This window comes from Salmo trutta, chromosome 10 (assembly GCF_901001165.1).
Source record: "Salmo trutta chromosome 10, fSalTru1.1, whole genome shotgun sequence".
Classification (NCBI taxonomy): Eukaryota; Metazoa; Chordata; class Actinopteri; order Salmoniformes; family Salmonidae; genus Salmo; species Salmo trutta.
The window spans coordinates 22,668,010-22,682,384 of NC_042966.1; the positions used below are offsets into that span (position 1 = coordinate 22,668,010).

Genomic DNA, 14,375 nt, shown 5'->3' on the forward strand with positions numbered 1-14,375 from the left:
TCTTGCTATTAACCATCTTTGTATCCGTATGTAGATTACCCTTGCCTATGGAAAGAGGGCTGTAATCTAGTTTTATCTCAGAGAAACGAATAGACATTAATGTATTGTGGCTTGCTATGTGGAAGGAAACTCCAGCCCCTCTGCTCTTATGAAGTGTGAATGGTTTGTCATTATCCTATGTATATGACACCTGTTGATTAGAGTAGATAAGTGCCAACACATGCACACACCCATGAACACTTTCTACTGTCGTGTATCAGACTGTAGAGTATATTTAGTTTTGCCTCTACTGTGATCTTCTGTGGTTCAGTTGTCAGAATATAGAAATGGATGGAAAAGGTAACATCATGCTCTCTCCAAAGTCATGCATGAATGCCTTTAATGGAATTTGCCCACAAATCCGTCGTTTTCAAACCCCTACAGGTTTGCTGCAACACTTGAGCTCAATTCAAGTTTCAAGTTTCAAGTCGTATTTGTTACATGCACAAGTACAGTGAAATGGTTCTCTCTCCGTATGTCTATCTTTCTCTCTCTATCCTCTATCTCTCTCTTCCTCCCCTCTGTCTTTCTCAGTCTTCCAGCTATTGTTTGCAGTAGAAATTAAGCTCCATAGTTTAGTTGATGTGGCCCCATCGTAGGGGGGAGAGGGAGGGGAAGAGCGAGAGACAGGGGAGTGGGGGAGAGAGCGAGAGAGAGAGAGAGAGAGAGAGAGAGAGGAGAGGAGAGGAGGGGGGAGAGAGCGAGAGAGACTGGGCTAAACATTAAAGGAGGATCTGTGACACCACCACCACAACCCTAGAGACTAACCAGCTTTCACTGTCGTCATGACAACCAGAAAAAGGAGAGGAGAGATAAGGGAGGAGACAGAGGGAGAGAGTTGTTTCAAAGAGGAGCTGAGCTTTGTCTGTGTGTGATGTCAGATTCCGTGGTCTGCTTTGTGAGGGTGTTTCAATTCTGAGTCACTCTCTGGGAAGGAGTGTGTCTTGCTTCTCAAATGTCACCCTATTCCCTATATAGTGATCTACATTTGACTATACACTACATTGGGAATAGGGTGCCATTTGGGACGCAGCACAGGTTATTTCAGCAGGGTGATTTTCTACATGATAGGGATGGTTGTCTAACAACAGGGGGTGAGATGGAGCCAGACAGAGCAGAGACTTTGATTAGACGGCTCATTAGTTATTCCCGAACAGTTAAGCAAGCTGCTTTTTTCTGAGCATGCAATTACAACCTTACTGAATGTTTTAACAATCAGTCTCCCTCTGTGTCCTCTCGTCAGTATCTGGAGACAATCTCATACATATACTGTACACGCAGAGTTAACAGTACGCCTGTCAGTAACCCAGTACTGACCTTTCCCCTTTAGTTCCTTAATGAACCCCCTGTCAGTTCAACCAACCCTAACTGACGTTTCCCCTTTAGTTCCTTAATGAACCCCCCATCAGTTCAACCAACCCTTACTGACGTTTCCCCTTTAGTTCCTTAATGAACCCCCCCCATCCGTTCAACCAACCCTTACTGACCTTTCCCCTTTAGTTCCTTAATGAACCCCCCCCCCATCAGTTCAACCAACCCTTACTGACCTTTCCCCTTTAGTTCCTTAATGAACCCCCCCCATCAGTTCAACCAACCCTAACTGACCTTTCCCCTTTAGTTCCTTAATGAACCCCCTGTCAGTTCAACCAACCCTAACTGACGTTTCCCCTTTAGTTCCTTAATGAACCCCCCATCAGTTCAACCAACCCTAACTGACGTTTCCCCTTTAGTTCCTTAATGAACCCCCCCATCAGTTCAACCAACCCTAACTGACGTTTCCCCTTTAGTTCCTTAATGAACCCCCCCATCAGTTCAACCAACCCTAACTGACGTTTCCCCTTTAGTTCCTTAATGAACCCCCCCATCAGTTCAACCAACCCTAACTGACGTTTCCCCTTTAGTTCCTTAATGAACCCCCCCCATCAGTTCAACCAACCCTAACTGACGTTTCCCCTTTAGTTCCTTAATGAACCCCCCCATCAGTTCAACCAACCCTAACTGACGTTTCCCCTTTAGTTCCTTAATGAACCCCCCCATCAGTTCAACCAACCCTTACTGACCTTTCCCCTCCTCTTTCCCTCCTCTTCCCCTCAGTATATGAAGACCATCTCGTCGCGACAGAGTGACATGCAGAAGTTCATCGCTGATGGTTGCACAGAGGCCCTCCTGGAGGAGAAGAGACGATTCTGCTTTTTGGTCGACAAACACTGCATGTTCTCCTACCATGTCACCGCCTTCCATGAGAAGGTACTGCACCTAAGGGGTTTAGTCCTTTAGTTAACCTTTAGTCGTTTAGGCCTAAAGTAGATTCATTTTTTTTTAAGTAAGGCGAGGGATTAAAAATTTGCGCTCAGGACCTCAGACTGGGGCGAAGGTTCACCATCCAACAGGACAACAAACCTAAGCACACAGCCAAGACAACGCAGGAGTGGCTTCAGGATAATCCTCTGAATGTCCTTGAGTGGCCCAGCCAGAGCCCGGACTTGAACCAGAACGAACATCTCTGGAGAGACCTGAAAATAGCTGTACAGTGATGCTCCACATCCAACCTGACAGAGCTTGAGAGGATCTGTAGAGAAGAATGGGAGAAACTCCCCAAATACAGGTGTGCCAAACTTGTAGCGTCATACCCAAGACGATGCGAGGCTGTAATCACAGCCAAAGGTGCTTCAACAGAGTACTGAGTAAAGGGTCTGAATATTTATGTAAATAAGTATATTATTTAATTTGGTTTTTGTATTTTATTTTTTTGGAAAAATTTCGAATAACTTGCTTTTGCTTTGTCATTATGGGGTATTGTGTGTAGGTTGACGAAGGCATAAACTCTTTTTTTTAATCCATTTTAGAATAAAACTGTAACGTAACAAAATGTGGAAACAGTCAAGGGGTCTGAATACTAGCAGTCTACTAAAGTAATCAGACCTATTCTTTCTAGAACTAACTGCTTCAGCTTCTATTCAGCTTCAATTCTACATTTAACACTTCTCCCACTACCATATAAATATTTTTAGACAGCTGTTGCAAACACACACTTTCTTCCGAAAATGTACCTTTTCTAGTTTTGTCATATTTATCTTACCTTAGTGTTTGCAGGTTGACTAGCATCTATCGAGTTGCAATGTCCCATAAATTGAATGCCCAAATCAACTTAAAGTATCTACAAAACAAGTTTTGCAGTCACACAACCCAAATGGGGGTGGCAGGTAGCCTAGTGGTTAGAGCGATAGGCCAGTAACCGTAAAGGTTGTGAGATCGAATCCATGAGCTGACAAGGTAAAAATCTGTCGTTCTGCCCCTGAACAAGGCAGTTAACCCACTGTTCCTAGGCCGTCACTGTAAATAAGAGTTTTTTCTCAACTGACTTGCCTAGTTAAATAAAGGTTAAAAAAAAATGGAAGGCTAATTAAATGTTCAAAACCATAAAAAAAAATATATATATATGTGAAGCGGGGCATCCGTTAAACAGTAAATCAACTTTGTTAGGCCTTAGTTAACCTTGACTTAAAGGTAGACTCAGTGATGTGACATCATCATACACAGAGGGGTTACTTCCTACTTAGTCACATCAACAACAACAGGATTCAAATCTACTAAATAGATTTGTGCCCTCTCTTGAGGCATTATGCCCACCTTGGGGTTGATATGGCTGAGATGCTATGTGTTGTTCAGCACTGTAACCAATGCTCCCCCTAACTTGGCCATATAACATATTAGTTATGAATGCTTTATAAACGCTTAATTGCACCTCTATAACTGGTCTATATCTATCTGCACTGTAGGCCAAAGAGCTGCTGGCGGTAAAGCTGCCCAGCTGGCAGGATAAATGCAGCGATGCCACCAAGGTCCCTGACACGGTGATGACCATGATAAAGGGGCTCCACACTCCCGTGTCTGGAACCCCAGAAGCCTCGCCTCGTGTTGAGCGCTACAACAGGGTGAGTGGGACGTCATGGCTGTAATTACATTGTTGTTACAATGCTATAACAAGAGAAGGACAAGCTATAATCATTCACCTCTTTGCTTGGTTTAAAGGCTTGGCTCTTCTCATAAATGGTATTTGCTCTTCTAGATGGATTGCATGTACTGTGACTTGCATGTGCATAACATAACCTGTTTTATGTCTTCTCTATCAGAACAATGGGGACTCGATGGTTCCCCCAGCAGCCCCCCAGCTGAAGGCCCAGATCAGTCCACTGGCTAACATGTTCAACCAGGACGTCCCCCATGCCTCCATCACATCGACATACACCTCCACATCAGACCACAACTCAGGTACTACTGCAGCCTCACACCTCAGTATTCAGTCTTTGGATTGAAGTTTGGGTATGTGTTTCATTGTGTGTGTAGTTGTACATGTACTCCATATGAAAAATGTGACAATATAGCAGGTATTGTTAGCTGGTATCTTATACAGAGATTATGTTTAGTTTTACAGAGTCTCACACCACCTTCCCCATGTAAGTATGCTGCCTTTCGTAATCGGACTTGTACAAATGGATAAAATAGATAACAGAGATAAAACTATAGGTGCTGTCCTAATCTACATGTAATGTCTTGTTTGGGAATATTTGATCTTGTGCACCGGGGCCTTAATCAGTACATGTGCTAGACAGATCATATTCAGAAATCCAAAAGATCTTGTGCACCGGGGCCTTACTCAGTACATGTGCTAGACAGATCATATTCAGAAATCCAAAATATCTTGTGCACCGGGGCCTTACTCAGTACATGTGCTAGACAGATCATATTCAGAAATCCAAAAGATCTTGTGCACCGGGGCCTTACTCAGTACATGTGCTAGACAGATCATATTCAGAAATCCAAAAGATCTTGTGCACCGGGGCCTTACTCAGTACATGTGCTAGACAGATCATATTCAGAAATCCAAAAGATCTTGTGCACCGGGGCCTTACTCAGTACATGTGCTAGACAGATCATATTCAGAAATCCAAAATATCTTGTGCACCGGGGCCTTACTCAGTACATGTGCTAGACAGATCATATTCAGAAATCCAAAAGATCTTGTGCACCGGGGCCTTACTCAGTACATGTGCTAGACAGATCATATTCAGAAATCCAAAATATCTTGTGCACCGGGGCCTTACTCAGTACATGTGCTAGACAGATCATATTCAGAAATCCAAAAGATCTTGTGCACCGGGGCCTTACTCAGTACATGTGCTAGACAGATCATATTCAGAAATCCAAAAGATCTTGTGCACCGGGGCCTTACTCAGTACATGTGCTAGACAGATCATATTCAGAAATCCAAAAGATCTTGTGCACCGGGGCCTTACTCAGTACATGTGCTAGAGAGATCATATTCAGAAATCCAAAAGATCTTGTGCACCGGGGCCTTACTCAGTACATGTGCTAGACAGATCATATTCAGAAATCCAAAAGATCTTGTGCACCGGGGCCTTACTCAGTACATGTGCTAGACAGATCATATTCAGAAATCCAAAAGATCTTGTGCACCGGGGCCTTACTCAGTACATGTGCTAGACAGATCATATTCAGAAATCCAAAAGAAGGTTCAGGACGGCTACTGAATTCCCTTCAAATTGTGCTGGATCTTCCCTTTAATCCTGCTAATGTATCTGTTCTTACTTCGTTTGTTCTCCATGTCTTCTTTTATTGAATGTTCAAATTATACAGAAATTCCGCTGCAAACCAATTCTCCTCTTTAATGATGCAATTTTTCTTCTCCGCATGGTCATTTAGACCAGGGTTATAAATCACTAGCTATAAGCCATGTCTTCTCCCTGATATACTTAGCAAAGTATCAATTTGAACTCTGCTATTGTAAATATCAAATATTTCAGAGAGTCCTTGCTCTCTTTCTGCAATTTGATAGTAAAAAACATTTAACTTCAACTTTCACCTTACAGACCAGGGCAGTATGGAGGACGATGGCAGTCTGTCTTTGTCCAGGTCGGTGTCGATAGGTTCAGGGCTGAACGTGGGCAGGAAGCAACGGGTCAGGACCATCTTCCCTCACACGGCCGGCAACAACAACACACTCCTTTCCTTTGACGACGGTGACATCATCATGCTGCTAATCCAGGAGGACAAGGACGGATGGCTGTATGGAGAGCTGGAGAATACCCGGCAGTAAGTCTCTATTCACTGGTTAATAAGGGCTTTATGAACGTTTTTGAAGCTTTATTACTCCTTTATAAAGGCTCATTAACCTGGAGAAGATCTGGCAGTAAGTCACTATTTACTGCTTATTAAGAGTTTACGAGGGTTTATGAAGCTTTATTACAGGTTTATAAAAGCTTGTTGACGTCACTGGTATTAAGAGTTTGTAAAGCTTTATTACACTTTTACAAAGATGTATTACACAATAATTCAGGCCTTATTAACCTATAGATGCAGATATAAGGTCTCTCAGAGAAGTTATGCAGTGTTGGCACCAACATTCGTGCAATTTCCTTCTGTGGTACAGGTGTTGGTATTCACACTACTTTTTTAGGTGTGTAACGATAAGGAAATGTACTGTATCTCCGCAAATACGCAAGTGTATCAACTTGGGGATTGTTCTCATTTTTGAGGTGGCAATACTTAAAGAGTTTATTTTCAAAACGCTATATGCACCAATTTTTCACATTTGTGTTTTTTCATCAGAAATGATTGCTTATAAGTAACTTCATGTGTGTGTAGATATTACTGTTCTCAGATTTTTTATTCATAGATTTTAGATGTGTATGTTTTTTTGCAAAACTCTATATATCCATTATTTAGCTGGAATGGAATGTTGGTGTCCTGTATATTTGACTGTGATATGTGGTTGTTTCACCTAATTATCTTAAGATGCTTCCTCATCAGTTGCACTGGATAAGAACATCTGCAAAATTACTAAAATGTCAAATGGAAATGTTTTTCTTACAGATCATCAGATATTACTGTATTGCATTATTTATTTGAAATATTTTTAAAATATTGATGTCACAAATATACAATTTGTACAGTTCTTTATAAAAAAAATGTTAGTTGTTACATTTGACTGTGTAAAACCTACCAGTACCAATTATTTCTCTGAGAGTGATGCGGCTATATAGCAATCTTTGTTTAAGTTTTTTTCATCTCTGAATACAGTGGCGATAGAACTAGGTACCAGTTGAATGTAGCGTAGGGGAAAATTGGTGCTCATTATGTTTTGTTAAGCCGTTAAATGTCAGGTCCGAAAGTAATGTTATTGTTAAAGCAGTTGTATCTGTGCCATTCAGAAAAGTATTTCTGAAGATGAGTTGTGGGTAATTGAATATTATTTCTGAAGATGAGTTGTGGGTAATTGAATATTATTTCAGAAGACCAGGTGTGGGTAATTGCGGTGAGGCCACAGAGACCGATGGCTCAAAGCCACCTTGGTAATTATGTGTGCATGCTTTGATGGCTGGTCTTGTGTCTCCCTCTCTCTATCTGTTCATTAAAGTCATTAGTGCTCATTTGTAGGTGAAAGATCAGAGACGGGGAGAGAGAGAGAGAGAGAGGGAGAGAGGGAGAGAGTGCTTTTAGCAGAGATGTTAGTCTACCTGCCTTGACATTTTCCCTCTGAAACAAATTAGCGAAGTCCATTTTATGACCCTTTGACATTGTCAGCCATTATTATTGCTTTGGGAATTAAATTGTTTTTCAAGTAATCAGTGACTGCTTGTCAAGAACAGTACCTCCAAGTAAACAGCCCATAAGCAACCCGTTTAATATTAGTATAATATAATATGACATAATTATTTTTCTTTTTACACTGAGATTTGGCTTGGGAACAATTTCTGTATTTCTCAACTTGAAACAGTGTCTTCGAAGCGAATCTGTCAAATATTTGATCATTAAAATATGTGTTTCACATGCCTTCAGGGACATTTCTTTCTATTCTGGTTAGAACCAGTTTGCGCTGTTCTGTGAAGGGAGTAGTACACAGCGTTGTACAAAATCTTCAGTTTCTTGGATATTTCTCACATGGAATAGGCTTCATTTCTCAGAACAAGAATAGACTGACGAGTTTCAGAATAGTTTTTTTGTTTCTGGACATTTTGAGCCTGTAATCGAACCCACAAATGCTGATGCTCCAAATACTCAACTAGTCTAAAGAAGACCAGTTTTATTGCTTCTTTAATCAGAACAACAGTTTTCAGCTCTGCTAACATAACTGCAAAAGGGTTTTCTAATGATCAGTTACACTTTTAAAATGATAAACTTGGATTAGCTAACACAATGTGCCATTGAAACACAGGAGTGATGGTTACTGATAATGGGCCTCTGTACGCCTATGTAGATATTCCATAGAAAATCTGTCGTTTCCAGCTACAATAGTCATTTACAACATTAACAATGTCTACACTGTATTTCTGATCAATTTGATGTTATTTTAATGGCCAAAAAAAGTGCTTTTCTTTCAAAAACAAGGACATTTCTAAGTGACCCCAAACCTTTGAACGGTAGTTTATATATTTTTTTATGATGTTATTCATTGTTGTTTTATTTGGCAAATACTTTGGTGTGTCTGTGTTTGTTTCAGACGGGGGTGGTTTCCCTCATCATACTGCCGACCTTACAATGAGCCACTGATCTCAAACAGGTAAGACCAAGACACATATAACCATGTGATAATCTTATGATATTGCTTACAACTACCCAATGCTCTCAAATCTTTAAGGGTCTTTCAAGAAGTGCCTAGAATAAGTACAAACAAGGTGATTTTGGACCAGGTAAAGTTCTAAAATGTGTGTGTATCTGTCTACAGTTTGGGGACGCCGGTGCGTTGTCTGAGTGTGGCCAGTCTTCCGGAACAGGAAGAGGAAGAGCCTGTTCTGCTGCCGCCGCCAGACTACATCGACGGGAAGGAGAGTAGCCATGTCAGAATGGTCAGCTCCTCCACACCCTCACCCAAAAACACGGTCAGAACCCAGTCATCCCTTCCAGATTCTCACCTTACAGTACAGTCAGCAACCCACTTTAAAGTGACCTACGGGGTCTCTGAAATGTCTGAACAACTTTGATTTCAGTGTTGTTTATCAGTCCACATGCTGGGAAACGGTCTCCTTAGGGTGAACGCTAAACCTCCACACTCTCCTCAAGTTTATTGTTGGATGACCTAACGTGGAAGACTTTTTATTTGTATATTTTCACCTGGGCTAGTTAGGGATGTACTCCCACCACCAGGAACACATTAAGCTAGGTCATGACAGAAACAGGGCCTAAATGTCTTGATGCTGCCACTGATAATTGGTTTTGAGGTTGTGTGTTAATGTAACCCCTGTCTGCCACACTCTCAGCTGTCCCAATAGGAGAACCCTTTTTGATTCCAGGTACTGTAGAAACCTTTTTGGTTCCATGTAGAACTCTTTTGGGCTTCTTTGGAAAGGGTTCTACATAGAAATAGAACCAGAATGGTTCTACCTGGAACCAAAAGGGTTCTTCAAATGGTTATCCAATAGGGACAGCCAAAGAACCCTTCTAGGTTCTAAATAGCACACAACTAGAGTGAGGTGGAGGAGGAGCAGGAGAGAGAGAGCTGTCACCTCGAAAAATAAAGACATTTCAAAAATGCTCCCTGCCTGGTTTTGTCTCTGCGCAGGAATGGAGGGAACGGAGGGAGGGACACAGAAAGGGAGGGAGGGAAGGAAGGAAGGACAGAGGACAAGGGGGGTATAGGCCTACACAGAAATATTGCTCATCCACACAGCTTCAATTAGGACCTGCACAGTGTCAGCTGGTTTGAGAATGAAGTAATGAAGTAATGAAGTAATCTCTCTCCTCTCATTGCCTTTGTGTGCTGGAACTGCTGCCTCAGGACTTTGAGAGAAATACACTCCTGTTAGGGATGTTATCGTAATAGAGTTGGCATCCCTCCCTCCTCTTTCTCTCCCCTCCTCTCCCCCATGTCCCTCCCATCTGCTCTTCTCCTTCCCTTTCTCTCTACCTCTCCCAGTTGCCTCCCCATCTGTTCTCCCCATTCCCCACCTCTCACCCTTTCCTTCCTAGAAGTCCCATACTTTCTTGCTTCCCTCCCCTTTGGCTCCCCCTCTCCCCCTCTCTCACCCCCGGTCCTCACTTCCATTTGATCATGTGATCGTAGAGAGGTGACTTTGCTCTTTGCGTTGTTATTGTCGCTGCCAGATTGTTTAATGGTCTCTGATGTAAGCCACTCCATGGGGCCTCTCGCATAGGTGCCTCTGTGCCCTCACTTCTGGACACAGACTGCCCTCTAGTGGAATGTTAGGCTACTGGTTATGTCCTGAGTAGTTTGAATAGGCCTGCTACAGCAGTGTTCCTGTGCAGTACAAAAACTTAACAGCCTACAGGCTGATCCACTGTTAGATTGGATCTTCAAAACATCAGATAAGGATACAAAATGAACACAACTTGGAGAGGGTTTGTTTACTCTCATCCATCATCAGATATTTTATTTTAATTTCTGAGAGTGCAGAATGTTTTTTGTTAGATACACGTTCATACATCCTAAAACATAGCTAAGTAATCAGTTCAGCATCTCATTTAAAACTCTCTTCATCACGCTCACTTGTTTGGATTTACAATAAGATTTCCATCTACTCAGAGAAGAGGTGTTTATAGAGGTGTGTCTAGAGGTGTGTCTAGAGGTGTGTCTAGAGGTGTGTTTAGAGGTGTTTCTACAGGTGTTTCTACAGGTGTTTCTAGAGGTGTGTCTAGAGGTGTGTCTAGAGGTGTGTTTAGAGGTGTTTCTACAGGTGTTTCTACAGGTGTTTTTAGAGGTGTGTCTAGAGGTGTGTCTAGAGGTGTGTTTAGAGGTGTTTCTACAGGTGTTTCTACAGGTGTTTTTAGAGGTGTGTCTAGAGGTGTTTCTACAGGTGTGTCTAGAGGTGTGTTTAGAGGTGTTTCTACAGGTGTTTCTACAGGTGTTTCTAGAGGTGTTTCTATAGGTGTTTCTAGAGGTGTTTCTACAGGTGTGTCTAGAGGTGTGTTTAGAGGTGTTTCTACAGGTGTTTCTAGAGGTGTGTCTAGAGGTGTGTCTAGAGGTGTGTTTAGAGGTGTTTCTACAGGTGTTTCTACAGGTGTTTTTAGAGGTGTGTCTAGAGGTGTTTCTACAGGTGTGTCTAGAGGTGTGTTTAGAGGTGTTTCTACAGGTGTTTCTACAGGTGTTTCTAGAGGTGTTTCTAGAGGTGTTTCTACAGGTGTGTCTAGAGGTGTTTCTACAGGTGTTTCTAGAGGTGTTTCTATAGGTGTTTCTAGAGGTGTTTCTAGAGGTGTTTCTAGAGGTGTTTCTAGAGAGTTTCCAGAGGTGTTTCTAGAGGTGTTTCTAGAGGTGTTTCTAGAGAGTTTCTAGAGGTGTTTCTAGAGCTGTGTCTAGAGGTGTGTCTAGAGGTGTTTCTAGAGACTTTCTAAAGGTGTGCTGTGTGCTGGCCTTTCTAGACATTCTAGATTCCTGACTCCCAGCGTGAGGTCATGGTACACTCCGTCTCCGTACGTCCCAGAGTTCTTCACTTGGGAGTGACACAACGACTGTATGTGTTGACAGTTGACATCCTTGTCCAACCTGTCTGACTAGAGACAACTAGAAACAACCTTTCACACTCACAGCTGCACGGGAGGCAATACAGCATGTACTAAATATGCACAGCATGTATCTGGACTTTTAAGTGTTTCTCTTTCTTTCATTTTGTAAACAGATCTCTCTACCCAATGGGGTTGGAAAGGCTCCCTTTCTGGGGTAAGTCATATAATAACGATGTTATAACATTATAACCTATCACATGGATTATGCAATGATTTTGATGGTAAATTTCAATAAAAAATAATAAGGATCTCACCTATTACAATGTGTTATTGGAATATTTTCCAGAGGTGGGAATCCCTTTGCCACTGTCAAACTGAGACCTACAGTGACCAATGACAGATCAGCACCAATCGTCTGATAACCAGGGACCATCCAGACAGAGGATTCATAAAGCTTGGAGTCTCTGCACCACCAACACTTCAGAATCACAGTCCGACAAGATGTCCAGATAGCCTGGATTTTACTCTGCTTCAGCAAACCAGCTCCATTGTTGCTAGGTCCGTTGCAATTGCATTGTAATACAGACCAGTGAAGTGACAATAAATATGGGCAGTGCTGAGACAGACTAATGTCCAGGCTACCTTCCCGACTCTTCAGCACTCAGATAAAAAATGAATAATAATAATAATCTGTCTGTAGTAGTTGTGGGAATGACGTGAGAGAGACACTTGTTGGGGAAAAAAAGAGCTCAATTATTTGCCATGTTTATTTTTTCATTATTACGTGACCATTTTTAAATGGGGAGAATATTTATGTAAACATATGAAACAAATTGAGTTTAAACAGTGAGAGTCTATGGAAGAATGAATATACCGACTAGGCACAGACATCCGTTCAGCGTCTATTTTTGATTTACAGTTGGTTTAGTTGTCAACGAATGTGAATTCAATGTGAAATCAACAAAGAATTGCACCATGTCATTGGATTTAGGTTCAAAGTTGGTTGAAAAAAAGACCAAATTCCATTACATTGAAGACTTTACGCAAAATCCAATCTGTTTTCCATGTTGATTCAACTTCATCACAAATATGTTTTGTTGTTGAAATGACGTGGAAACAAAGTTGATTCGATCCATTTATGCCTAGCAGGTAGTTGTGTACATTGTTTAATTAAAATTAGGGACTTTTGATTTGACATAGACTACTAAATGAATGTATTCTGAATGGGGAATGCATTGACATATGGACACTGCAATGCTGTTTCTTCATACTTTTAAATGGTATTTTTTCATACTCGTTCAAAAGTTCATGATGTTTATACAATAATTGTAGGGTGGAAATTTCTCTTTGGCTTTTCATGGTAAGCTGAAGGTTGTGTCCATACAATTGTTGTAAATCACAATCACATTGTTTTTGGTAGAAATACAGTATGAGCCATGCAGTATATCAAAAGAGTAAACCGTTTTTTTATCTTCCTTCTGTGTAGAGTAATTCATGATACACACCACACTGCTGTCCATGCTAATTGATGATTACCATCCATAATAAGTATTTGAAAAGAACTCTGGACGTGGTTCCTCCTCTTCTATCTCTGTTCAGATACTGATGTGTATTGTTTTCATTCTCTAAAGGTGAGAAGGAAAAAGATGTAACATGATGTTCTGTCCTTGTCCTCAAGCTTTGTAAATATACCATGGGCAAAATGGTTGTCTGAAAAAAATATATATATATTTCTTGGCACTATGTAGACTAATGTAATCTCACAGTGAAGCAGGACAACCCTTACATGGTCCTTATGTGTTGGCTTTGCAATGTACTGCCATAGCCTACTGTGTATCTGTATGAAGACTTGCATTATAAGTGAAAATGTTGTTCATCCCTTAATACATGAGATGAAATGGAGAATAACAAGCTTTGGTTGTCTTTTATTGAATTAGTCGTTTTGTCAAGGCTGTGGGTGACTGGTGAAAGGAGTCAGGCGCAGGAGAGCTGAGATGCGTGGACAAGGTATTTAATTCAAGAAAAAACACCAGTATAAACACAATACTATGGTGCTGGAAAAATACCGGTACCACGAAATAAACGGGCGTAATAACAAAACCCGGTAACAATAATACCAGCCGTTAGATACAGCCTTACAATAAAACAAACACGCACACAAACATGGGGGAAACCAGAGGGTTAAATAATGAACATGTAATGGTGGAATTGAAACCAGGTGTGTAAAAAACAAAGACAAAACAAATGGAAAATGAAAAGTGGATCGGTGATGGCTAGAAGGCCGGTGACGTCGACCGCCGAACGCCGCTTGAACGAGGAGAGGGACCGACTCCGGCGGAAGTCGTGACACGTTTTTTTATATTGAATGAATGAGTAGGCTACCATTCTTTCCGGCCCCATAGTAAATAGCTTTAAGTTATGTTCATTTGATAACCATAAACGCACACACATAAATCTTTCAATAAAGATGTCTATGTTTACCACAAGAGTCAATTTTCACTACTATTTTGTCAGGTCATAAGACACATTTAGAAGGAAAAGCATGAGACAACACTGGGGATTGTCAGTAGGACATTACTGTCCATGCCTAGGTAATTGTATAACATCCACTCTCTACTCCTAGTGGTTATATCCAGTGTCTGTTTGTCTGTCTGTTGGGGGAAAAGCCCATATCTGTTCTAACCAAATTTACTTTTACGTTTTGTCCATTTAGCAGACTCACAGTCAGTGCAACAACACATCACAATCATTTTAAGTAAAACGTTCCTCAATAAAACAGCTATCAGCAAAATCAGTGCTGGTAAGGAAACACAAGAGTAATATTGTATTGTATTATATTCTATTGTATTACATTCTCC

General features: G+C 41.2%; 1 protein-coding gene across 4 annotated transcripts in view; it reads left to right on the forward strand.

The window, feature by feature from the left end:
* The window catches only part of baiap2l1a (BAR/IMD domain containing adaptor protein 2 like 1a), a 43,692-nt gene extending 30,264 nt beyond the window's left edge, over positions 1-13,428 (forward strand). For 2 of the 4 annotated variants that reach the window (XM_029764952.1, XM_029764955.1), the window contains 9 exons: positions 2,134-2,286; positions 3,819-3,974; positions 4,173-4,311; positions 4,467-4,496; positions 5,931-6,153; positions 8,561-8,620; positions 8,786-8,939; positions 11,691-11,731; positions 11,864-13,428. In XM_029764952.1, the coding sequence (XP_029620812.1) occupies positions 2,134-2,286; positions 3,819-3,974; positions 4,173-4,311; positions 4,467-4,496; positions 5,931-6,153; positions 8,561-8,620; positions 8,786-8,939; positions 11,691-11,731; positions 11,864-11,936 (1,029 nt within the window). In that variant the 3' untranslated portion in view covers positions 11,937-13,428. The remainder of the gene's footprint in view (positions 1-2,133; positions 2,287-3,818; positions 3,975-4,172; positions 4,312-4,466; positions 4,497-5,930; positions 6,154-8,560; positions 8,621-8,785; positions 8,940-11,690; positions 11,732-11,863) is intronic. The other 2 variants (XM_029764954.1, XM_029764953.1) reach the window with 2 other exon arrangements.
* The last annotated feature ends 947 nt before the right edge of the window (positions 13,429-14,375 follow it).